General features: G+C 47.3%; 1 protein-coding gene across 1 annotated transcript in view; it reads right to left on the bottom strand.

Moving 5' to 3' along the window:
• Positions 1–27,646, bottom strand: part of LOC144492497 (meckelin-like) — a 108,555-nt gene that overhangs the window by 51,869 nt on the left and 29,040 nt on the right. The window contains exons 9-15 of the mRNA XM_078210584.1: positions 20,830–20,929; positions 18,096–18,173; positions 14,826–14,891; positions 11,947–12,091; positions 10,917–11,025; positions 8,302–8,395; positions 3,358–3,414 (exon numbers count right to left, since the gene is read on the bottom strand). Coding sequence (XP_078066710.1) covers positions 3,358–3,414; positions 8,302–8,395; positions 10,917–11,025; positions 11,947–12,091; positions 14,826–14,891; positions 18,096–18,173; positions 20,830–20,929 — 649 coding nt within the window. The remainder of the gene's footprint in view (positions 1–3,357; positions 3,415–8,301; positions 8,396–10,916; positions 11,026–11,946; positions 12,092–14,825; positions 14,892–18,095; positions 18,174–20,829; positions 20,930–27,646) is intronic.

Here is a 27,646-nt window from a genome sequence, read left to right as displayed (position 1 = left end):
TAAACCAGGTGAATTGCTGGTGACTGAGTCGATCACTTATCATAGGTCATCATAGAATCCCTACAGTGCAGAAGGAGGCCACTTGACCCATTGAGTTTGCAGCAACCACAATCCCACCCAGGCCCTATCCTCATAACCTCAATGCATTTACCCTAGTTCGTCCCTCTGACACTAAGGGGTAATTCAACATGGCCAAGGGATGGCCATGTATATTACACTTCAGGTGGTCTGAGGTCTATCCAGCTCGAATGTCTATTGAAAACACTGGCCAGGATTACACAGCCGTTCACACCAGCGGGACTTTCCCATCCCGCTGCAGTGAACAGGGATTTGGCTGGGTGCCAAATCCTCCGATTTCGCCGCAGCGCGAACGTGGCGTGAACGGCCGGTAAGATCGCGCCCACTGTGGCTGCAAATGAGTTTGAGATGGGAGGGACTTACAACAAAACCCATTTACTCAGCAAAATCTATGTAAACATCACACAGCAAACAGTCTACAGAGTCTATTTAAAAACAGTCTCTATAAACTATAGCAAATAGAACTCATACCAGAACAACTCATAACCAACATTTCAGCAATGTCTCTTGATAAATGCAGGGGAACTTCTCCAGCACACTTCACTGAGTTGTGGATAGTTACCCAATGCAAATAATGTGTAAAAACAATCCAAGGCACGTACAGTAGTGTGGTCGCCAGGGGTTACTGGAGCAAAGAATTACCCGATCTTCTGCATTCTAATGGGGAACAGTCACTATATGCAGGTCTTTCAGGCTGGGTGAATATCACCATTTAACCAGTGATAAGGGCTAAGCATCTATCCAAGAATGTTGCGACCACTCATTTCTACATCTAGCTGCGCATTCTCTCTGGTTCCTCACTGATACCAGAGGTGGACTCCGAAAATCACAGCATTTAGGTGTACTGAGGCCAAGTGTCAAGTGCAGAGCCTCAACAGGCACAAGGCTGGGCTGTTCCTGTGATCAATATTCATATCCATTAGGGATCTACTTCTGAAAGATGTTCTGGTGAGGTGCACTGGCCATGCTAAATTGGATAGTCAGAAGCTTATTCCCAGGGTGGAAGAGTCAATTACTAGGGGGCATAGGTTAAGGTGCGAGGGGCAAGGTTTAAAGGACAGGTACGAAGCAAGTTTTTTTACACAGAGGGTGGTGGGCGCCTCGAACTCGCTGCCGTGGGAGATAGTGGAAGCAGATACAATAGTGACTTTTAAGGGGTGTCTTGACAAAATATATAAATAGGATGGGAATAGAGGGATATGGTCCCTGGAAGGATAGGGGGTTTTAGTTCAGTTGGGCTGCATGTTTGGTGCAGGCTTGGAGGGCCGAAGGGCCTGTTCCTGTGCTGTAATTTTCTTTGTTCTTTGTTCTAAATTCTCCCTCAGTCTATCCGAACGGGTGCTAGAGTGTGGCGACTAGGGGATTTTCACAGTAGCTTCACTGCAGTGTTAATGTAAGCCTGCTTGTGACATGAATAAATAAACTTTAACTTTAAGCTTTACTTAGAATCAGAATTATACTCTACCCCGATCAATATGTTGTAAGCCTTATGCCTTGTGTGTTGTATGCATTTATTGCACCGTAGTCCTTGTTATGATATTTTTAGCCTGTTTTTATCACTGTCAATATTTTTTACTGTCAACCACTTTCTGGCAACATTTCAATATTACATTTCATTGGGCAATGAAACAGCAGCAATGCAAAACTGAGGGTCAGGGAGTGTACAAATCAGAAATACAGAGAACTGCCAGTGGAAACAGGAACAACACCCAATTCTGGAATAAACAAAATCAATTATGATTTTTTTTTAAAAATGAACCATTTAAATCATTCAAAATGAATCAGGATATATATACTCCCAGTGCTCCCATACCCCTGCCCAATGCCCTATGCTTTCACATCCCTGACTCCGCTCTCCAAGTAACCTCAGACTCCATCCTCCCTTAACAATGTGCATTTATCTAGTGCCTCTAGAGTACTAAGCATCCCAAGACACATCACAGGAGTGCTTACCAAACCAAATCTGACACCAAGCCACATAAGAAAATGTTCCAGTAGCTTAACATAAGCTTGGTCAAATAGAATCACAGAATCCCAAAGAGGAGTCTAAAACTAGAGGTTTAAGGTGAGAGGGGAAAGATGCAAAAGGGTCCAGAGGGGTAATTTTTTCACACAGAGGGTGGTGAGTGTCTGGAACAAGCTGCCAGAGGTAGTAGTAGAGGCGGGTACAATTTTGTCTTTTAGAAAGCATTTAGGTAGTTACATGGGTAAGATGGGTATAGAGGGATATGGGCCAAAAGTGGGCAATTGGGACCAGCTTAGTGTTTTTAAAAAAAGGGCGGCATAGACAAGTTAGGCTGAAGGGCCTGTTTGCATAGTGTAAGCTTCTATGACTTCAGAAGGAGGCCATTTGGCCCATCAAGCCTGCACCAACAACAATCACACCCAGGCCCAATCCCCATAACCCCAAGTATTTACCCTGCTGTTCCCCCTGACACTAAGGGTCAATTTAGCATGACCAATCCACCCAACCAGCACGTCTTTTGTACTGTGGGATGAAACAGGAGCATCCGGAGGAAACCCACGCAGACACGGGGAGAATGTACAAACTCCACACAGACAGTCACCCAAGCTAGGAATCGAACCCGGGTCCCTAGCGCTGTGAGGCAGCAGTGCTAACCACTGTGCCACCATGCCGCCCAAAGATCGTGGCGTACGGTTGGTCTTTGAAGCTTCGAGAAATCCTTTCAGGAACAGGGATGGACGAACATGCTGAGTATAAAACATGTCAGGCTCGGCAGCAACGTGGAATGTAAATACTCGGACTGGTCTTCACTGAGAGGCACTGAAATCTGTGCACCACTCGCATGGGAAGGTGGAAAACCTGAACTCTACTCTTGAGGCAGCAGGAATATTTTCAATATTGAATTTCATAAATCCAGTTTATTCTGGGGTCTTGCAATAGAGATTTGTGTCAAAAGAAGACAAATTAAATCACTTTGTGGCCATCTAACTGCACCCAGAAAATGAAATGAGAGGAGCATTGAACACTATAATAACACCCTTAACGGGGCAACTTCTCTATTCCAACAAAACCTCCAACTCTCCACTAGCACGGGTTGAAAAAGGAGCTCAAAATCAATGACATCACTCGGCTGGAACCGTAACTTAACATTCAGCAAATGTTTCACAAAACTCTAATGCAGAAACAATACGACGGGAAGGTGCGGAGACGATTAGAATGACTACGAGGTGTTGCAATTATTCTTCAGTAGGATTGACAGATGGAATCGAATGAGAAAATGTGCCGCGTTTTGGGTTTTTAATCCCAATACTTACATCGGTGTCTCTCTTGTGTACTGAATAGCTCATTTCGTAACGCACAGCAAATGTTACCTAGTGGAGAAAGCCAGAAAGAACCAGTGAGGGAATCTTCCACAACCGTGTCAGCTCCTTGGGGAACCAAGGCAATGGTCATTACAGAAGCAATCCTCTCCTGGAGGCATTCTGCAAGAACAATCTTCCAGTGTGAGATATTGGGTGGGATTCTCTGGCTGTGCTCACCCCAAAACCGGAGAATCCCACCTGACATCATGGACCGCCCTCATGGTCCGGAGAATCCCACCTGAGATCATGGTCCGCCCTCTCCCCCCGCCTGCTCCGATTCCCGTGGCAGTCGGAACGGGAGAATAGCCCCCATTATGCCTGGACTGCTTTCCCAGGGCATTGTTTTGATTTATTAGAGCCTTATTCTTCCCATTTCACATCATTTGATTTATTGTATTGTGGCCTCATTGTGGTGATGAGAATTGAGCCAAATCATAGAATCCCTACAGTGCAGAAGGAGGCCATTCGGTCTGTACCAACCACAATCCCACCCAGGCCCTATCCCCATAACCCCACGCATTTACCCTTGTCAGTCCCCCTGACACTAAGGGGCAATTTAGCATGGCCAATCCACCTAACCCGCACGTCTTTGGACTGTGGGAGGAAACTGGAGCACCCGGAGGAAACCCACGCAGACATGGGAAGAATGTGCAAAACTCCACACAGACTGTGATCCAAAGCTGGAATCGAACCTGGGTCCCTGGCGCTGTGAGGCAGCAGTGCTAACCACTGTGCCACCGTGCCAACCTCATGTTCCCCCCTGCAGATGCACCATGATTCCCTTCCCAATTTCTACCCACAAGCTTCAGCGGAACCGTCATTATCCAGGGAGTGGTTAAAATCTGGAAACTCGCTACCGCTAGGACTCTCTGAGGTAAATAGGACTGATGCGTTTTAGCTTGAAGCTAGTTAAGCGCGTGTGGGAGAAAGGGATTAGAAGGCTCCGTTTGTCAGGTTAGATGAAAAGGAGTGGGAGGAGGCTGGTGGGCAACATAAACACTGGGGGAATTTTCCCGTCCTGCCTGCCATGGGAATCGTAGCGGGCGAGGGGCGGACCATGTCTTTTGAAATCAGGTGGGATTTTCCGGTTTTGGGGCAAGTGCGGCCGGAAGGAGAGGTGATGGCCGAGTGGTATCATTGCAAGACGATTAATCCCGAAGCTGATCTGGGGACCGGGGTTCGAATCCCGTCACGGCAGAATTTGAATTCAACAAAAAATATCTGGAATTAGAGTCTACCGATGACAGTGAAACCATTGTCAATTGTCGGAAAAGCCCAGCTGGTTCACAAATATCCTTTAGGAAAGGAAATCTGCTGTCCTTACCCGGTCTGGCCTACATGTGACTCCAGAGTCACAGCAAAGAGATTGTCTCTTAACTGCCCTCCAAGAGCAGGGATGGGCAATAAATGCTGGCCAGCCAGCGATCGACGTCCACGTCCCACGAATGAATGGGACTGTGGGAGGAAACCAGAGCACCCGGAGGAAACCCACGCAGACACGGGGAGAACATGCAGACTCCACACAGACAGTGACCCAAGCCAGGAATCGAACCCAGGTCCCTCGCGCTGTGAGGCAGCAGTGCTAATCACTGTGCCACCCTAGAAGGTTACCCCTTCTCCATTGAGGTCAATGGGAGCAGCCCAACTGCTGTCCCAATGGCAGGTATCAGACTGAGCAGTTTCTGGGCAGTTTCCTACATTAAAGGGGCTATAAATGTTTGTCGTTCTACCCTACCTGTATCACTCACTGCCACAGCTGTCAGAGAGAATGAGGAATTATCTTAAATGCAAAGTGGCAATGCCTTTGGGTGAGCCAATAGCTATTTTATAAATATGGTCTCCTCAAACCTGTCAGTGATGGTGGCACAATGGCACAGTGGTTAGCACTGCTGCCTCACAATTCCAGGGACCTGAGTTCAATACCAGCTTCGGGTAATTGTCTGTGTGGCGTTTGCACGCTCTCTCCCGTGTCTGCTTGGGTTTCCTCCGGGTGCTCCGGTTTCCTCCCACACTCCAAAGCTGTGCAGGTTAGGTGGATTGGCCATGCTAAATTGTCCCTGAGTGTCCTAAGATGTGTATGTTAGGGGGATCAGTGAAGCAAATACAGAGGGTTATGGGGATATAACCTGAGTAAGATGGTCTATCAGAGAGTCAGTGCAGGATGACCTCCTTCTGCACTGTAAGATTCTATGATTCTGATTCTATGACTCAGTCTCTTTGTCTATTTTAGATGTTAATTCCAAGACTTCAGTCACTCTACTAATCAAATGCAGAGCAGTATTCAACCAAGACTGAGTTCTTCATTGACTGACACAGTTGAGATAGTATTCAGGGGGAAATAACGTCAATTCCCACTGACCCAAAGGAGCCCTCACTGATAAGTTACTGTTAAAATCCCCTAGTCACCACACTCTGGCGCCTGTTCCGGTACACTGAGGGAGAGTTTAGCACGGCCAATGCACCGAACCAGCATGTTTTTCGGACTGTGGGAGGAAACCGGAGCATCCGGAGGAAACCCACGCAGACACGGAGAGAACATGCAGACTCCACACAGACAGTGACCCACACCTGATCTCAGCTGGTACATATAGGCCATAAGTGTTAGATCTGCAAGGAGATGCACTTTATCAATTTAAATTACGTATGTGTAGTAGCAGGTAGATAGTAAAACAAGGGAAGATTTGTATTTATATCTTGCCCTTCATAACGTCAAGACATCCCAAAACATTTTACAACATAGGAAACATGGCAACCAATTTGCATACAGCCAGCTCTCTGAAAACAATGTGATAATGCGGCAGCTGGCATAGTGGTTAGCACGACTGCCCCACAACTCCAGAGACCTGGGCTCGATTCCCAGCTTGGGTCACTGTCTGTGTGGAGTCTGCACGTTCTCCCCGTGTCTGCATGGGTTTCCTCCGGGTGCTCCGGTTTCCTCCTACAGTCCAAAGATGTGCGGCTTAGATGGATTAGCCATACTAAATTTCCCCTTAGTGTCCCGGAATGTGCAAGCTAGAGGGATTAGCGGGGTAAATGTGTGGGGTTACGGGGATAGGGCCTAGGTGGGAGTGTTGTCAGTGCAGACTCAATGGGCCGAATGGCCTCCTTCTGTACCGTAGGGTTTCTATGATTCCATGAATGACTAGATATTGTGCTGTATTGGCTGAGGGATAAATGTCGCCTAAGACACCAATTATAACTCCCTTGTCCTTCAACAACAACAACAACAACAAAGAACAATACAGCACAGGAACAGGCCCTTCGGCCCTCCAAGCCCGCGCCGCTCCCCGGTCCAGGATTGAATCCTGAATCCAGGATCCCCGCCCAATTTTCCAGCCTATCTACATACCAATATCCTATCCACCGAGCTGTCCCTCACAGCTACGATGCTTTGTTCATTACAACCTATTAACTCACCCCCACCCCCCCCATTCCAGACCATGTGATCTCCAGGGAGAGGCGAAAACCCAGAGTGAAAAACCCCAGGGCCAATATGGGGAAAAAAAATCTGGGAAATTCCTCTCCGACCCCCTGAGGCGATCGAAACGAGTCCAGGAGATCACAATGGCCCTGATCGGTAAATGCTTCCCAACCCTAGTCATTTCCACGAACACCATCTGAATTCCCTGCCCCCGAGACAGGTTCCCAACTATCCGCAGTCTTGCTCTGTACTGGCACCAGCAAGATGATCATAGAATGAAGCCTTGAAACGAGAAACAAGGAACAATTAGCCCGCGCCGTTCCCTGGTCCAAACTAGACCACTCTTTTGTATCCCTCCATTCCCACTCCGTTCATATAGCTGTCTAGATAAGTCTTAAACGTTCCCAGTGTGTCCGCCTCCACCACCTTGCCCGGCAACACATTCCAGGCCCCCACGACCCTCTGTGTGAAATATGTCCTTCTGATGTCTGTGTTAAACCTCCCTCCCTTCACCTTGAACCTATGACCCCTCGTGAACGTCACCACCGACCCGGGGAAAAGCTTCCCACCGTTCACCCTATCTATGCCTTTCATAATTTTATACACCTCTATTAAGTCTCCCCTCATCCTCCGTCTTTCCAAGGAGAACAACCCCAGTTTCCCCAATCTCTCCTCATAACTAAGCCCCTCCATACCAGGCAACATCCTGGTAAACCTCCTCTGTACTCTCTCCAAAGCCTCCACGTCCTTCTGGTAGTGTGGCGACCAGAACTGGACGCAGTATTCCAAATGCGGCCGAACCAACGTTCTATACATCTGCAACATCAGACCCCAACTCTTATACTCTATGCCCCGTCCTATAAAGGCAAGCATGCCATATGCCTTCTTCACCACCTTCTCCACCTGTGACGTCACCTTCAAAGATCTGTGGACTTGCACACCCAGGTCCCTCTGCGTCTCTACACCCTTTATGGTTCTTCCATTTATCGTGTAGCTCCTCCCTACATTATCCCCACCAAGTTCAAGTGGGATCATTTGTCATGGGATCTATCCTGGTCACCTGAGGGGACAGATGGGGGTCTGGGTTTGATGGCTCATCAGAAAGATGGCTCGTCTGACCATGCAGCACGCCCTCAATACTGACAGCCGAGATGACTCATCATGCCCCTACTCAAACTCATTGGCCGGAATTCTCCAGGTCTCGCCCGCCCCGCTACCGCTGCCAGCGAGAATGGAGAATCTGGCGCTCCGTTCACAGCAGCGGTTCTGGACAATCCCAGCCGCGAGCAAGGTTGGAGAATTCCAGCCATTATTTCCCCAGGCTTCACTTCTTCCTCATAGATTTTGTAAAGGCTGAGGAGTATAAGCTTCAATAAAAATAGCACGGTAATGGAATGACGTGGGCATGTTATGTGCTTGTCCGCTGTGTCATACAAATTCTAAGCACTGCGCTTGGAAATGAAACTTGAACATACTTGCGCTTGTGCTCGGAGATCTTGTACTTGACCATATCGTACTGTCAGTAAAAATGGCGGCTCTCTGGTTGGGTTCCTTGTCGGCAGGTAGGTCCTTTACAAAGACATATAAAGGATTAAAAGTAGCTGATGGAATCCGTCAAAACACTATTCCCTTCAAAACAAAAACCACTGGAACATCCTCAGGGCCATGAGCAAAACTCTTAACAATTAATTACAGATGTGAATATAGTCAAGTTGAATCCACCCACCTTCAGATAATCTATTATAAAAAGGATAAAAAGGCACTGAAGTAGGTGCAAAAGAAGGTTTTTAAGGATAATGCCTAAAGTGTCTTGTTCTATCCATTAGGAAAGGATGGAGCCTTTTCTCTTAAAAAGAATAACTTCAGCCCTCAGCTTTCTGAGTTCCTTAAAACAGGAGGCGGTACGATGGCAGAGTGGTCAGCATTGCTGCCTCGCAGCGCCAGGGACCTGGGTTCGATTCCTGGCTTGGGTCACCGTCTGTGCGGAGTTTGCACATTCTCCCCGTGTCTGTGTGGGTTTCCTCCGGGTGCTCCAGTTTTGTCCCACGGTCCAAAGATGTGCAGGTTAGGTTGATTGGACATGCTAAATTGCCTCTTAATGTCAGGAGGAGTAGCAGGGTAGATACGTGGGGTTAGGGTCTGAGTGGGATAGTTGTCAGTGCAGGCTCGATGGGCTGAATGGCCTCCTTCTACCCTGTAGGATTTTAAGACTTTCCTCTTTTTAGTCATGGAAGAATTATGAATGATAATGACGGCAGCGCCCTCTACAGTAAAAAATCAGCAAATATAAATAAAATAATAAACCAGCCCACTGCACATCATCGTCATTCAAGGCTACCACTATCTATTTTAATTTAATTTTTAAAAATTTATTCTTTGAATGTGGGCATCGCGGGCTAGGCCAGCGTTTATTGCCCATCACTAATTGCCCTCGGGAAGGTGATGGTGAGCCACCTTCTTGAAGCGCCACAGTTTATGTGGCGTTGGTACACCTACAGGGCTGTTGGGGAGGCAGTTCTGTCATTTCCAAGTCAGAGTGGTATATGGTTTGGAGATTAGTGAGGAAATTTTCAGGTGTTGTCAACTCTTTGAACCTGCCACCCTCATCTCTCTTGGGGTCAGAGGTCACGAGCTTGGACGGTGCCATTGCAGAAACCTTGGCGAGTTGCTGTATCCAGTAACCTCGTGCGGATGGAGTCTTTTGATTTACTGATACACATTATCACATTAGTGACCAGATTATGCAAGTGACTGGAGGTGCCACGAGAGTGCCTCTACTTTATGTCTTACAAGCCTCCAAATCTATCTCGGGTGGGTTGCTACTGTTACCAGCCAGGCTTCCTGACTGCACATTTCTATGAATACACCTTGTGTAATCATTAACCAGTAACACTGGGAGTTAGGGGCCGGCAAGACAGGGAATCTGTACCAAGGTAGGTTTGTTCAGGTTTGCACAGGTTCCAGGAAGACTGTGCCGATGTTTATCATTTGTGCTTAAGTGTCCTGTCATAAGGACATAAGTAACCCACCTGGGAGGTAAGTATGTGATGGATATTTCCTTGACATTGTGTCTTAAGATGGGAGACATAATTCTATGGAAAATATCTTTACTGCTCAGCATGATCTGTAGTAGAATCCACAGAATCCCTACAGTGCAGGAGGAGGCCATTCAGCCCATCAAGTCTGCATCGACAACAATCCCACTCAAGCCCTATCCGCCTAACCTCACGTATTTACCCTGCTAGTCCCCTTGACACTAGGGTCAATTTAGCACAGCCAATCAACCTAACCCACACATGTTTGGACTGTGGGAGGAAACCGGAGCATCCGGAGGAAACCCATGCGGACACGGGGAGAACATGCAGACTCCACACAGTGACCCAAGCCGAGAATGGAACCCAGGTCCCTGGCGCTGTGAGGCAGCTGTGCTAACCACTGTGCCACCGTGCCAGCCTAGTTGGAAACTTGGGGTGAGATTTCACATAAAACCCTCTCACTGCACGTGCATGCACCCAGCAAGCCCTGCCACATGAGAGGGCCCTCACACACGAGATAGCCCTCCCACTCAAGATGGTCCTCCCACTCAAGACGGTCCTCCCACTCAAGACGGTCCTCCCACTCAAGACGGTCCTCCCACTCGAGACGGTCCTCCCACTCGAGACGGTCCTCCCACTCGAGATGGCCCTCCCACCGGAGATGGCACTCCCACTCGAGACAGTCCTCCCACTCGAGACGGTCCTCCCACTCGAGATGGTCCTCCCACTCGAGATGGCCCTCCCACTCGAGATGGTCCTCCCACTCAAGATGGCCCTCCCACTCAAAGGCTAATTCTGTGGGGGCAGTTCGAACAGACCGCGGCTGCTGTACATGGTCACCATTTCCTAGGGATGGTGTTGTATTCGAAAAGTCTTAGATGGGTTTGCTGATCACATTCCACCATCTCCACACCCTGAGCTGGACTGAAGGGAGGTGAAACTGGGGATGATCAGAGATCTGATTCCCTAATTGGTGAAGCACATAGTTCCTGGCATCAACGATTCAACAAACTCAAGCCTCAGACAGAACGAGCCTGTGATGCTCATCCTCTCACCTGAGTACAATGTCTTTCGCGTAGGTGACAGAGTTTGGTGGGTTACTGAGACTGCCAATCCTCCCCGTCAAGCCATCGACCAAAAAGAATGTCCGCAATGCCCCTGCTCCTAGAAGCAAAAAGAAAAGTGAATCTGCAGTTCATATCGCACCGTGCACAACCTCAGGACACCTCAAAGTGCCTCACAACCAATAAAGTACTTTGGAAGTGCAGTCATTTATAAAGTAGGAGACACAACAGCCAATTCTCACACAGCAAGATCCTGCAAACATGATAATGACCAGAAAATCTGATGTTGTGATATATGTCAAGGGTTAGCTATTGACCAGAACACCGGGGATAATTCCCCTGCATTCCTTCGAGATAGAGCCACAGGATCTTTTACGTCCATCTCAGGTGGATGGCATTGGCCTAATGCCTCAACTGTAAAGCGGCACCTCTTGACAGTGTAGCACTCCCTCAGTGCTGCACTGACGAGCTGGCGAGATTTCTGTGCTCTGGTCTCTGACTTCGCTTCCAGCGGAGCCGTGACCAATACACAGGGCGACTACCCTGTCACTATGGGTAAAAACTGCACCACCCTTCATATTCACGAGTGTTTTTCCATGTTGACGCCACGGGCAGAGCTTGGGAGAAAAACTCTCATCAGTAAAAGTGACCATGGAGCTGCCAAACTTTTGTAAAAAAACCCAATTGGTTCACTTAATATCCTCTGGAAGGATAGCCTGCGCCTTTATCCAATCCGGCCTCTGCACTCTCTCAGGCCAACACGTCTGCTTCTCATCCACCCTCTGGTGCTGCCCAATCACACCACGTTGGTCAAGGCAACTGGGGTTGGGCAATAAATGCCAGGCTTGCCAGCCCAGTTGGCATGTCAAGAATGAATAAACTTTCTGTTAGTTGAACACATTTAGGAGTCAAACTATCGGAAAAGGAAAACAACACCTTGGAGTTAATGAGATACAGTGATCTGCCCAACAACAGTCAGAGGAACAAGAGCATTAAAAAGTTACTGAACACAATGACTTACGTATATCGTTCCTGTCCAGGTTCAGGTTCTGCACAGGGATGGGCCAGATCTTCTGTACTCCTTGACTATCATTGAACAGGAGAAAGAGCTCGTAAAAGACAGGCTCCGGGAATCGACTGAGAAGATCCGAGATCGGAATCTTGCACTGAAATAAAACAATGAGATACACTCAGCTCTGAACAAGGTCTCCAAACTCTTTTCCCATTGCTCAAGGAATCATCACCACCACCTTCTTGAGGGCAATTAGGGATGGGCAATAAATGCTGGCCTGGCCAGCGACGCCAACAATTCATCAGTGAGTGAAAAAATAGGTTGTCAGAACCACAAACTCCTCTGAACATAACTGCCATGTTTTGTTGCTGTTTATTATAAAATCCTACATTGCAGAAGGAGGCCATTCGGCCCATTGAGTCTGCACTGACCAATCCCACCCAGGCCCTATCCCCATAACCTCATGCATTCACCCTAGCTAGCCCTCCTGACACTAAGGCGCATGGCCAATCCACCTAGCCCGCACATCTTTGGACTGTGGGAGGAAACTGGAGGAAACCCACGCAGACATGGGGAGAATGTGCAGACTCCGCACAAGCAGTGACCCAAGCTGGGAATCAAACCCGGGTCCCTGGCGCTGTGAGGCAGCAGTGCTAACCACTGTGCCACCATGTTGCCCCAATTCACTTAGATTAAACAGGCTTGAGTTTAGCTACCCCAGTCAGCTCAACTCCAAAACAGTTCAACATCATTTCAAAGGTTTAAACATTCGATACAGCTTATTCTGATCAACTCTGAAATTGGCCATCTCACATGCAGCAACTGGAATGTACATTGTTGGCCGTGCCTGCTGCAGTTTGGACTCTAAGCTCTGGACTTCCTTCCCCAAACTGGCACCTTTGAAGACCAAAGTAAAGATGTCCCCTGTGTAGGCATCTTATCCAAACAAATCTGGTGGTTAATTAAAGAAGTTAGTGCCTTTCAGATTAAATTTATAAAAGTTGAGAAATGCACCAATCGCCCAGGCCTTGCAGTCGATGTGATGATCCCACTCCCATTCTGAGGCTCATCTTCCTTAGCTTACCTGTGGCCTCCAACACAGGGCAGCATGGTGGCACAGTGGTTAGCACTGCTGCCTCACAGTGCCAGGGACCCGGGTTCAATTCTGGCCTCGGGTCACTGTCTGTGTGGAGTTTGCACATTCTCCCCTTGTCTGCATGGGTTTCCTCCGGGTGCTCCGGTTTCCTCCCACAGTCCAAGGGTGTGCGGGGTTAGGTTGATTGGCCATGCTAAATTGACCCTAGTATCAGGGTATTAGGAGGGTAAATATGTGGGGTCACAGGAATAGGACCTGGATGGGATTGTGGTCGGTGCAAACTTGATGGGCCGAATGGCCTCCTTCTGCACTGCAGGGAGTCTATGAACAACTCAGAAGGGCAAAATAAGTAGCATCAAGCATCTTATTTCAGTGCCTGGCCTTTGGCACACAGGCTGGATATTAACGTGGGCTTTGGGACCCTGACATCGGGGCAGACAACGGATACCGGGGCTGCAGTGGGCAGCAGCTGGACCAGCTTGGCTGTTTTACTCCAGATGGCATCCTAACTCTCCACCCAGTCAAAGGGGCCAGCAGCTTTGAAGACTCAGCAGTGCCACCAGGGGCAGTGGGCACACATAAGCATGTAGAAGACTTCCGGACACCTCCAGGTAAGTGAATTCAAAAGATAATAAAATTCTGGGGGGCTGAGGGAAAGCCCTCCTGGAAGGGGGTAGTTTGGGTGTTTTCTCTGCCGACACCTCCCTCGTTGGGCCACTCTGGCTCTGTTGGCCCCCAGGACCCTTCACCTGAGGATAGAAGCCTCCCTGTGTGATGGTGGGGCTAGGGAACACTGCCATCAGCAAAGTACCAATGATCCCCTAAAAATGCCTTTTAAATATGCAACTCAACTTCCCGCCTCCTCAGAGCAGTCATCCAATCCATCCGACAGTCTGCTGTTAACTGGATCCCAAGACCAATGGTGAAGGGTGAAGCGAGACACAAATCCTTTTCTTGAAAGTAGGTTTATTCACAGAATATCTCTGCCTTCCACCTATCAACCAACCCAGAGCCCCAGCGGTCCCTCCTCATATGTGCTCAATATGCTTAATCAATGAATATCCTCCCTCTGTTTATCCTTAACCCTAACAATGCAATTAACCTAACATCTGCGGCTGGGAAAATTCCCTGACAGCGGAACTGCATAACGGAGTCACCCTCCAAATAGTTCCCCGTTCCCCACTGTGTGTTGCTGAGTCGGGTACATTCAAAGGAAATTTTATTTATTTGTGTCACAAGTAGGCTTACATTCACACTGCAAAGAAGTTACTGTGAAAATCCCCTAGTCGCCACACTCTGGCGCCAGTTCGGGTACACTGAGGGAGGATTTAGCGTGGTCAATACATCTAACCAGCACGTCTTGTGGACTGTGGGAGGGGAAACCGGAGCACCTGGAGGAAACCCACGCAGACACAGGGAGAACGTGCAGACTCCACACAGACGGTGACCCAAGCCAGGAATCGAACCCGGGTCCCTGGCACTGTGAGGCAGCAGTGCCGCCTCAACAGACGTCATGTCCAATATGTTTCATCCATCCAACTCCTGCACCGCAGCCAATGTTGGATTTTCTACCTCACTGACAGTGGTCACTGACTCAGACAATGGCGGGGGGGGGGGGGGGGGGGCGGGGATTCCTTTCTTTTCCATTTGCGGGGATTTTGGAAAGTGTTCCTTCATATATCGCAGCCAAGATTTCCCTTACGATGAGTAAGGGAGAAAGTCTTCCCCGACACAATCCGATTTAGTACAAACAGTCAACCAGGAAAACCTGTCCGTATTGATCTATACTTACAGACTGGACATAGGTGGAGCCAAATTTATACGCTGCATCCTGCAATATCTGAGTGTCTGGACATAGCTGTTAAAATGATAAATATGTGAATTAGATAAACTGAAGTCATTACATAACCATTGAAAATTGCTGTACTTTGTTATTTCATAAGGAGCAGCAGTGAAATAAACAGTAACATTTTCTTCTGGTGCACCCAAAACTTGCATTTGTATAGCACCTTTAACATGAGATTCCAAGGCACTTTACAGGAGCACTGTCAGTTAACATTTGACAGTGAGCCACATAAGGAGATGTTAGGAGAGGTGACCAACAGTTTGGTAAAAGATGTGGGTTTTAAGGAGAGTTTTAATGGGGTGGTGGAGAAGTCGGGCGGTCAAGAGAGGAAATTCCAGCTTACAGATCCTATTCAGTAGAATACATGACCACCAATAGCAGAGCGGTTAAAATCCAGGATGCAAGGGAGGCTAGAATTGGAGGAGGGCAGGGATCTCCAGAGGGTTATAGAGCTGGTGAAGGTAACTGAGAGATGTGCACAAAATGGCACGACACTATGCATTTCCAATGGGCGAGTGGGTAGATTGGCTTATTTAGGGAAGAGGTCTTTCTTCTGGTCAGACCCCATTTGGAGTACTGTGAGCAGTTTTGGAGCCCGTATCTAAGGAAGGATATGCTGGCCTTGGAAAGGGTCCAGAGGAGGTTCACAAGAATGATTCCCGGAATGAGGAGCTTGTCATATGGGGGAACGGTTGAGGACTCTGGGTCTGTACTCATTGGAGTTTAGAAGGATGAGGGGGGATCTTATTGAAACTTACAGGATACGGCGAGGCCTGGATAGAGTTGACGTGGAGAGGATGTTTCCACTAGTAGGAAAAGCTAAAACCAGAGGGAACAACCTCAGGCTAAAGGGACGATCCTTTAAAACAGAGATGAGGAGGAATTTCTTCAGCCAGAGAGTGGTGAATCTGTGGAACTCTTTGTCGCAGAAGGCTGTGGAGGCCAGGTCATTGAATATCTTTAAGACAGAGATAGATAGGTTCTTGATTAATAAGGGGATTAGGGGTTATGGGGAAAAGGCAGAAGAATGGGGATGAGAAAAATATCAGCCATGATTGAATGGCAGAGCAGACTCGATGGGCCGAGTGGCCTAATTCTGCTCCTATGTCTTATGGTCTTATGGTTTTTCCTGTCTTCCTTTGCATTATGGCACATTGTGTCCTCCATTGTCAGCCAGAACATCACTGTAGCCAGCGGAACACAAGCTAACACATGCAACTTCCATTGAATGTGGAATTATTGATTGGTTCTGTCACACTGGGCAGGATTTTCCAATCGCTCCCACCCCGAGACCAGAAATTCTCACCCAGAGTCAATGGCTCTCTAAATAGTCCATCAAATTTTCCATCCTGCCGAAGGTGATTCCCATGGTGGGTGGGACCAGACGATTTACCCCATTCTTGTCTCTAAGTTAACTGTAGTGATGGCGGGTGTTTCAAACACCTGGGGGGCCGCCCTCACCCCAAGACCGGAACATCCCACCTGAGGTCAACAACCTTTGCATGGTCTTGTCCCACCCGCTACGATTCCCATGGCGGACGGGATGGGAAAAGTCTGTCCCTGGTGTTGGTGACTGGGACTGCAGAAAGAGTGGAGATATTGGGACTCAGGAATTAACTGCGCAAATGTTGTTAACCTTGTTTTCCTTTTTATTGACACCAGGAGGCCGTTTGCTGCAACCAGCATTTGGAGCATTCTAGGATTTACTCCCACTTCCTGCATTAATTTGATCATACTTTGGACAGAAGTGCCAAAGGAAAATAATGCAAGTGCTGGAAATCTGAAATAAAAACAGCAGGTGAGGCAGCATCTATGGAGGGAGAAACAGGACGATGATGCTTCATCACTGCCTCTTTCATGCCTTAACCACCATCAGATCATTCTCACACCCTCTGTGATTTTCCCTTTCCATTCCTGTATGTGCCATTATGGGGAAGTTGGTCTGAGAGTGGAGGATCCCAAGCACAATTGACACTCTGGGGTTTTGATACTCTGCACTATTCCACCTTCAATCACAGTCATGAACGGCCCGGATGTTACCTGCAAGGGCATCTCAACTTGAAGCACTGGTTCGTGGTGGTATATAGTTTTGTTTTGGAATGGTGCGAGGACTCATGTGAAACTTTCGGTGAGAATAATCAGCCCAGTCATTGTGTAACAATTACTAAAGACTAGTTATCAAACTAAAGAAAAGACAAATATACATGATAAGGACTGTAACATTCTAAGACAATTAAATATATAAACTACTAAACATCTGCATAGTTTATATAGAAATTACCCCTTGTTCCAAAATATATATATTTGCGACCCCTGACATGCTTAAGATTTTCTCGTTCCCAAACAACATCCAACTTAAATATGTCTATAAGTCAAATCCAGCTTATAGTTACCACACAATACAAGGCAGACGATCAAATTGGGAAATGTCTTTTCCTGGTGCAGCAAATGTATTTAAACTGCTTTTATGAAGGTTCCTGCACTCTCTTGGCTCTAAGACTTCTTAAATGCTACAATGCCTTCTTGGCTGTTAGATGTTAAACTGGCCTGCCTGCTTCTGCACATGCTAGTTCCGTGGTTCCGTGGCGATTTTCCCCTTTGTGTATTTGGGCTATCTGCATCTCTCGCATTACGTGACTCTTGAAATTAGCATCTGTATACCTCCACTGATCTCTTAGTTGTCTAGGTAAGCTGTTTCCTGATGATAGTTATTTATAAAAGCAAATTATTGCGGATGATGGTATCTGAAACCAAAAGAGAAAATGCTGGAAAATCTCAGCAGGTCTGGCAGCATCTGTAAGGAGAGAAAAGAGCTGACGTTTCAAGTCCAGTTGAGCCTTTGTCAAAGCTAAAAGGCGTAGAAAGTGGGAGATATTTATATTGCAGGGTGAGGGAATGAAAGATGAGTCATAGCCACAAAAACAAGGGGAAAGGCTGCTAATGGCAGTCCATAGAGAGAATAGAAAGTGTGAATGGACTCGAAACATCACCTCTTTTCTCTCCTTACAGATGCTGCCAGACCTGCTGAGATTTTTCAACATTTTCTCTTTTGATAGTTATTTATACCTGACTCTGCTAACCTCAATACTGGCAAAGGTCGCATATCATCTTCCCATTTGAAAGCCGGCTACTCCTGTCACTAGGCAGATCCATGACAACATCTTTGACTGATTACTTCACAGCAAAACCAGAGAGCAATACCATACAACCACTCACCTGTAAAGTACCTCCTCTCACATCCTCCCAGCCCAGGAAGTTCCCACGAGCATCATATTTCACAATCTTCAAGGTGATCTGTTGAAAAACAAACCGGAAAGCTTTGGAAGTGGACACTGCAAAACAGTTTAACCAAAGACACAGGGTAGGATTCTCCAGCCGCGCTCGCCCCAAGGCCAGAAAATTCCGCTTGAGGCCAACAGACGTTTATTTGCATGGTCCTGTCCCACCCGCTACAATTCCCGTGGCAGGCGGGACAGGAAAATTCCGCCCACAGTGTCAGTTTTCCACTCACACTTTCACGTCCATTGGAGTTTATTGCCAGCGAATCAGAGTGCGAAAGAATGACGATGAACTATGCACTGCAGCTCAATATCTTTAATGTCCTTAAGTTCAGTGAGCCTCCCTTAAAAAGGTACAGCTACCCTTATCAGCCTTTTGTTATGATCCCAGCTGACGTTACCACTGGGCGGTTAACTCCCAGACCCGAAACCTGGCTCAACTGATCAGGACTATTCATTTTTTTTGTTTAGAGACGTGGATGAATTGGACTGCCGATTAACTTTTAGCAAAAGAATAAAACTTTACTAAACAAGAAAAGATTAACTGTAATACACTACTCCTTCACCCCAGCTTTACATAGGTACACAGATTTGTAAGGATAACACAATTTACAAAATTTATGGGTTTTTTTAGTTATTCGTTCATGAGATGTGAGTGTCGCTGGCTGGACAGCATTTATAGCCCATCCCTAATTGCCCCTGGACAGAGGGCATTTAAGAGTCAACTACATTGCTGTGGGTCTGGAATCACATGTAGGCCAGACTGGGTGAGGATGGCAGATTTCCTTCCCTAAAGGACATTAGTGAACATAAGAACATAAGAACTAGGAGCAGGAGTAGGCCATCTGGCCCCTCGAGCCTGCTCCGCCATTCAATAAGATCATGGCTGATCTTTTAGTGGACTCAGCTCCACTTACCCGCCCGCTCACCATAACCCTTAATTCTTTTACTATTCAAAAATTTATCTATCCTTGCCTTAAAAACATTCAATGAGGTAGCCTCAACTGCTTCACTGGGCAGGGAATTCCACAGATTCACAACTCTTTGTGTGAAGAAGTTCCTTCTCAACTCAGTCCTAAATCTGCTTCCCCTTATTTTGAGGCCATGCCCCCTAGTTCTAGTTTCACCCGCCAGTGGAAACAACTTCCCTGCTTCTATCTTATCTATTCCCTTCATAATCTTATATGTTTCTATAAGATCTCCCCCTCATTCTTCTGAATTCCAATGAGTATATCCCCAGTCTACTCAGTCTCTCCTCATAAGCCAACCCTCTCAACTCCGGAATCAACCTCGTGAATCTCCTCTGCACTCCCTCCAGTGCCAAAATATCTTTTCTCAAGTAACGAACCAGAAGGGTTTTTACGACAATCGACAACTGTTTCATGGTCATCGTTAGACTTTTAATTCCAGATTTTTGTTGAACTCAAATTTCACCATCTGCAGTGGTGGGATTTGAGCCCCGGTGCTTGGAGCATTAAACTAGGTCTCTGGATTATTAGTCCAATGACAAAATTTAGGAGAGGCAACGGCCTAGTGATATTATCGCTGGACTATTAAACCAGCAACTCAGCTAACGTTCTGGGGAATCGGGTTCGAATCCTGCCACGGCAACTGGTGGAATTTGAATTCAATAAAATATCTGGAATTAAGAACCGACTAATGACCATGAAACCATTGTCGATGGTCGGAAAAACCAATCTGATTAGCTAATGTGCTTTAGGGAGGGAAATCTGCCGTCTTTACCTGGTCTGACCTACATGCGACTCCAGAGCCACAGCAAACTGGTTGACTCTCAATTGCCCTCGGAAATGGCCTAGCAGGCCACTCAGTTTCAAGGGCAACTCGGGATGGGCAATTAATGCTGGCCAGCCAGCGATGCCCATGTCCCACAAATGAATAAAAAAAAACCACTACACCACCGCCTCCCCAGTGTGTTATACTCTCATGTTCTCAGTAAGTCCATAATCCATAACTACTGGAAAGTCCAGGTAAACCAATAAATGAAATGTGGCCAGACACACAACAACTGATGATCATTTTGTGGTCACCATTACCGAGTCTAGCTTTCAATTCCACCAGCTGCCAGGGTGGGATTTGAACCCATGTCTGGAACTCTGGCCTGTGACATTACCACTGCACCACCATCTCAGCAACAAAGCCACAGGTTCCGACAGGCAGTCCCTGTGAAAGTTGCTGTATAAATGCAGTAAGAGGTCTGACAACACCAGGTTAAAGTCCAACAGGTTTACTTGGAATCACAAGCTTTCGGAGTGCTGCTCCTTCATCAGGTGAGTGGAGAGTTGGGTTCACAAACACGGCATGTATAGACAGAGACACAATTGCAAGATAATGCTTGGAATGCAAGCATCATGGCTAACCACCGACACTATATAAATGCAACTTCTTTCTTTCTAGTCCCTCTTCTGGACATCCCAATTGTTGGAGAAGCATTTTTGCCATGTTGTTACCGGTGACATGCAGGAAAACGCAGCTGCTAAGATGTCCAACTGCCCAGCCCAACAGCCCACACAGCAATCCTCAACAGCAAGAAACTGCACACATCAATGCATTTGTCATCGTCCAGTTACAGATGGCTGCCTGCCAGCGACCACCCACTTTCAGCTAGATTGACCTTTTGGTCGAAGGTGTGCCCCCCATCACCGCACACTTGCCTGTGCATCCTTCTTGAAGAGGAGTCCCTTCGGGGCTGTCTGTCCCAGGGTCGCTGCTATATTCGTATCCACATAGAAGAGTTTCGGGAGGTAGTTAGTACTGCAATAAAAAAGGGAAGAATTACAAAGACCACAGATCAGGCATCCCGAAAAAAAAAAGAATGATTAAGTGGCCATTGTCAAGAAGCACAAAGCAGGTAACTGTCACAATCATAGGAATCATCATTTGCCAAATGACCTGGCATCACGCCAGCTTTGGAAAAGTATGCCATCAGTTGCTCAGTGACCCCCCCACTCCCGCTCCCCACCGCTCATGCTTTACAAGTCAAACAAGGTGTTCTATGCTCAGAAATACCTTTTTGGTACAAGAATGCTTGTCAATATGCTTTTGAGATTTGAAGGTAAATTCAATGCTCCTGTATTCCCAGTGGAGTGCCCCCGTCTACATCAATGGGGACGCAGTAGAAAGGGTCGAGAGCTTCAAGTTTTTAGGTGTCCAGATCACCAACAACCTGTCCTGGTCCCCCCATACCAACACTATAGTTAAGAAAGCCCACCAACGCCTCTACTTTCTCAGAAGACTAAGGAAATTTGGTATGTCCGTTACCACTCTCACCAACTTTTACGGATGCACCATAGGAAGCATTCTTTCTGGTTGTATCACAGCTTGGTATGGCTCCTGCTCTGCCCAAGACTGCAAGAAACTACAAAGGATCGTGAATGAAGCCCAGTCTATCACTCAAATCAACCTCCTATCCATTGACTCTGTCTACACATCCCAGTGCCTTGGAAAAGCAGCCGGCATAATTAAGGACCCCACGCAACCCGGACATTCTCTCTTCCACCTTCTTCCATCAGGAAAAAGATACAAAAGTCTGAGGTCACATTCCCACCGACTCAAGAACAGCTTCTTCCCTGCTGCCATCAGACTTTTGAATGGAACTACATCGCACTAAGTTGATCTTTCTCCACACCCTAGCTATGACTATAACACTACCTTCTGCACTCTCTCCTTTCCTTCTCTATGAATGGTATGCTTTGTCTATATAGCATGCAAGAAACAATACTTTTCACTGTATACTAATACACGTGACAATAATAAATCAAATCAAACCAAATCACGGGTGTTAAAACAAAGGAAAGAAGGAGCTTGCATTTATATAGTGTCTGTGCTATTTCTGTCTGTAATTAGCCATAATCTTCAAGGGACCATTGGTCGCCAGAGAGAGACATAAATGGTTATTGCTTGAGGGACAGTTCTGGTTACCTAACAATAGGAAGGATGTGATTGCACTAGAGGGGTTACAGAGGAGGTTCACCAGGATGTTGCCTGGGATGGAGCACTTGAGCTACAAGGAGAGCTTGGATTATTTTCTCATGTGCAGAGAAGGCTGAGGGGGAACATGATTGAGGTGTATAAGGTTATGAGGAGCATGAACAGGGTGCATAGGAAGCAGTTGTTCCCATGGTTAAGGGGTCAATCATGAGGGGGGCATAGTTTTAGGGTGAGGGGCAGGAAATCCAGAGGGGATTTGAGAACATTTATTTTTCACTCAGAGGGTGATGGAAATCTGGAATGCGCTGCCTGGGAAGCGAGTGGAGGCTGGAAACGCATTTGGATGAGCACTTGAAATATCATAACATTCTAAGATATGGGACAAATGCTGGAAAATGGGATTAGTGCCACATTAGAGTTGGCTGACTCGATGGGCCAAAGGGCCTTTTCTGCACTGTTCTATTGCCGGAGTTTTACCACCTCACCGGTTCAAGGTTCATAAGACCCCACCTGAAGGAGGCCAAAGGAGGATGCCGTTCTGCCAGCCTCGGTAATATTCCAGCCTATGACTATGGCTATGACACTTCATATCAAGCATGGCTGACCAGGAATGCCCCTCACATCACCTGACCATGGGCATATTAGAAGCACATTGACTGCCAACCTGCGCGGCCGCATCATGATCACTCCTTCCTTGGTCCAAAAGACCCAGGGTGGGACTTGAAGCCGAAACATCTGGCTCAAAGGCAGAAATGCTACCCACAGAGGTACAAGATATCCTTGTGAAGCTTCAGGGTGTTCCAAAGTGTCTTCTCACCAAGAACATACTTTTGAAATGTAGGGCGGGATTCTACGTCCTCGCTCATCCCAAAACCATAAAATCCCACCCGAGGTCAACGGATCTTTCCATGGTCCGCTCCTCACCCGCTCCAATTCCTGCAGCAGACGGGATGGTAAAATTCCAGCCGTAATCCCTGTTGAGACGGTGTCATAGCCTTGACTCTGATTCCCATGGGAGTAGGAGATCATTAGATTTAAATCCAGTTACCAACTTGGTACACCTGACTGCCGAAAGTCAGAAGTTATTGGTCAAAAGGTCCAATCACTTATCATGCCCTTTGGGTGGTATTAGAAGAATGCTGCTAACCAGGTTTAGGGATTATTATTAATCACAGAATTCTACATGATAATGTGAAGATACTGTGCCTTTAAGACATGTATTTGTGTCCTGTTTCGTGTTAAGGGAATGTTTTAAACTGCAGTTCTGATTACGGTGCCGATTTGTCTGCTCCAGGCAGCCCACCTGCTGAGAATGCAGAAGAATAATTGCTCCTAGTTATTGGGCTGTTTGTTTTAATCCGGGTGAATGCAGTTTTGTTATTTTTTTGGGTTGTCTCGTGGGTTTCCGGATGGGGTTTCATCAGGTTGATTGACACGAGCATGTCATATGCGAATGGGAGGAGCTAGGCTTACAGAAACAAGCAGGCAGTTTTCTGTTTGGATTTGCAATGAGCAGCAGCTCTTCTCTCTCTCTCTCTCGATTGTACTTGGGAACGGCTAAAAAATAGGCATCTCTATCGAGAGGTGTCCTGGAGGTTTGAGGACTAGCAGCCTGCATAGCAGCATTTAAGCACATAAGCTTGTTGTTTGCTAACTGATTTTGAAGAAGAGTTTACATTTATGAGGAATATTGCTTAAATTGGAACAAATAGAGATAGACGAGCAGTTAAGAATTGTATCTTGTCATTTTAAGCATTTCAATTGGTAAAAGTCATGTTAATTCTTTTTGTCCTAGTTAACGATGATTAGGCCGCATTTGGAATACTGCGTCCAGTTCTGGTTGCCGCACTATCAGAAGGACGTGGAGGCTTTGGAGAGAGTACAGAGAAGATTTACCAGGATGTTGCCTGGTATGGAGGGTCTTAGCTATGAGGAGAGATTGGGTAAACTGGAGTTGTTCTCCCTGGAAAGATAGAGGATGAGGGGCGACCTAATAGAGGTGTATAAAATTATGAAGGGCATAGATAGGGTGAACAGTGGGAAGCATTTTCCCAAGTCGGAGGTGACGAACACAAGGGGTCACAGGTTCAAGGTGAGGGGGGCAAGGTTCAACACAGATGTCAGGGGGACGTATTTTACACAGAGGGTGGTGGGGGCCTGGAATGCACTGCCAAGCAAGGTGATTGAGGCGGACACGCTGGGATCGTTTAAGACTTATCTAGATAACCACATGAACAGACTGAGAATAGAGGGATACAAAAGAATGGTCTAGTTGGGCACATGAGCGGCGCAGGCTTGGAGGGCCGAAGGGCCTGTTCCTGTGCTGTATTGTTCTTTGTTCTTTGTAAACTGTATTGTTAAGCTTCCTAGTGGGTTAACAGAATCACACCTGGAGTGAAACACCCTATCCTCACACTAATGCCAAAATCAAAAATAGTTGGGGTCTAGTCTAAATTCAAAATATACCGTGGAGTTTCTGATCAAATCCCTGACAGTAAGCTCCTCTGAACGATTGTTCTGATCATCCAGACTGCCTTGCACAAACATTGGGCCAGAACCTCAGAAGAAACACTGTTGGGAACTAACCATTAAATGAAAGCAACATTTTGCATCCCAGAGGTTGTACACTTTTATTGGTGACACGCTCTCTCATCGGAGATATTCATTCCCCACTTCGGGCGATTGTGTCAAATGGATGATGTCGTATTGCCTGCCCCGTTATACACCTCCCTCACTCAGGAGAGATACACAAATGGAAACAAATCCAAAATCACATTTTTATGTTATCAAAATGGCCACCATCAAATGTGCCTGATTTAATAGCATGGTGACACAGCGGTCAGCATTGCTGCCTCATAGCACCAGGGACCCGGGGTCGATTCTGGCCTTGGGTCACTGTGTGGAGTTTGCACATTCTCCCCATGCTTGCATGGGTTTCCTTCGGGTGCTCCGGTTTCCTCCCACAGTCCAAAGATGTGCAGGTTGGGTGGATTAGCCATGCTAAATTGCCCCTTATTATCCAAAGATATGCAGGTTAGGTGGATTGGCCATGTTAAATTGTCGCTTACTGTCTAAAGATATGGAGGTTAGGTGGATTGGTAAATGGGCAAGGGTGAAGGGGATAGGGCAGAGGGACGGCCTGGGTGGGATGCTTTTTTGGTAAGTTGGTACAGACCTGATGGGCCGGATGGCCTCTTTCTGCACTGTAAGGACTCTATGGATTTTATGGTTCTAGAGAAGTGGAGGAGTTTCCAGATAATGCGCGCCTGCAGGAGAAAACAGTCTGAGTTCCTGCTCCTAAGAACACAGTCGACAGCCCGTTCTACACTGACACTGTTCAAAGCTGCTGCAAATTGACCTCATTCTATCGTTACCTTACCCTTGGCTGTCTGACAGACTGAGCTGATTCAGCACCTCACCTGTAAGATGATCTGGTTCACCAGACACCATCCCTGAATGTGTCATTGTCCTGAGCCATTGAATTATATGACTACTACACAAGGACATTCTTTAATAAAGACACAGGACTATACAAATGCAGAACAGTTTCAGCAAAGGGGAGTTCACTCAGCCCATTGTGGCCGCGCTGGCTCTCTGCAAGAGCAACTCAGCTAGCAACCAATTTTGAGTCTGCCTCCACCACAACATACGCTGAGAGGATGTTTCCCCTAGGGGGGAATCTGGAACCAGGGGGCGCAGTTTCAAATGAATAAGACGGAGATGAGGAGGAACTTCCTCTCTCAGAGGATCATTAGTGTTTGGAATTCTCAACCCTCACCTCCGCAGCCACCGCCCCCCCCCCCCTGCCCCCCTGCCCCCCCCCGACCCCCCACCGCCCCCCCCCCAACCCCCCCCTGCCCCCCCCCCCCCCGACCCCCCCCCCCGCCCCCCCAACCCCCCGAACCCCAGAGTGACCAGTGAAAACTGAGTTAGACAGATTATTGATTGACGAAGGAGTCAAGTGTTATAGGGGGCTGGGGGGAAAGTGGAGTTAAGGCCACAGCCAGGTCAGCCATGACCTTACTGACTGGCGTGAAGGCTCAAGGGGCCAAGCAGCCTACTCTGCTCCTATTTCTTATGTTCAAGCTCAGGCTGCACATTCCAGATCCTAACCACACAACATTAAAGTTATTCCTCGTGTTGTCTTTGCTTCTTTAGGAACATACCTTAAATCATTGCCTTCCAGTTATTGACCCTTCTGGAACAGTTTCTCCCTTTCTAATCCAGCCAGACACGTGGAACGTGTCTATCCAATCTCCTCCTAACTTTTTCATTAATGAGGAGAGCCCTAGATTCTCCAATTTATCCAGAAACTCAAGTCCCTCATCCATTAAACCGTTCTTATGAATCTTTCCTGTGACTCTCTGCAAAGCTTTCACATCGTTCCAAATGTCTGCTGTCCAGAAACTGACACAATACTCCAGTTGTGGTCGAACCAGCGTTTAATAAAGGTTCACCATCACTTCATAGAATAGAATTCCTACAGCGCAGAAGGAGGCCATTTGGCCCATCGAGTCTGCACTGACAACAATCCCACCCAGGCCCTATCCCCATAACCCCACATATTTACGCTGCTAATCCCCCTGACACCAGCTTTGACAAAGGATCATCTGGACTCAAAACATTGGCATGGTGGCACAGCGGTTAGCACTGCTGCCTCACAGCGCCAGGGACCTGGGTTCGATTCCCGGCTCAGGTCATTGTCTGTGTGGAGTCTGCGCATTCTCCCCGTGTCTGCGTGGGTTTCCTCCGGGTGCTCCGGTTTCCTCCCACAGTCTGAAAGACGCGCTGGTTAGGGTGCATTGACCCGAACAGGCGCTGGAGTGTGGCGACTTGGGGAATTTCACAGTAACTTCATTGCAGTGTTAATGTAAGCCTTACTTGTGACTAATAAATAAACTTTCTTTTCTCTCCTTACAGATGCTGCCAGACCTGCTGAGATTTTCCAGCATTTTCCCTTTTGGCCCCTGCCACTAAGGGTCAATTTAGAATGGCCAATCAGCTTAACCCACACATCTTTGGATTGTGGAAGGAAACCGGAGCACCCGGAGGAAACCCACGCAGACACAGGAGAAACTCCATACAGATAGTGACCAAGGCCAGAATCGAACCCGGGTCCCTGGCGCTGTGAGGCAGCAGTGCTAACCACTGTGCCACCGTGCTGTCACACTCTGTGCCTCTATTTATAAAGCCCAGGATCTTGCACGCTTGATTGAATGCTTTCTCAACCTGCGCAGCAACTTTCAACAATTTGTACACATATACCCAAGGTCCTAGTGCTCCTGCACTCCTGTGCAAATTGTGTCCTTTATTTGATATTGCCTTTACTCATTCCTCCTACCAGATTGTACCACTTCATGCTTTCCTGTATTAAATTCCATTTGCCACCTTACTGCCCTTTCCAGCTTACCTACATCTTCCCGATGCCAATCACCATTGTCCTCACAGTTTACAGTGTTTCCAAGTTTTGCCATCTGCAAAACTTTAAAATGCACCCTGCACACCAACATCTAGGCCATTAGCATAGACCAAGCAAAGCAG

This window comes from Mustelus asterias, chromosome 4, assembly GCF_964213995.1.
Source record: "Mustelus asterias chromosome 4, sMusAst1.hap1.1, whole genome shotgun sequence".
Lineage (NCBI taxonomy): Eukaryota > Metazoa > Chordata > Chondrichthyes > Carcharhiniformes > Triakidae > Mustelus > Mustelus asterias.
Note: the sequence above shows the minus strand (reverse complement) of the source record. Positions and strands in the feature narration are given on the sequence as shown.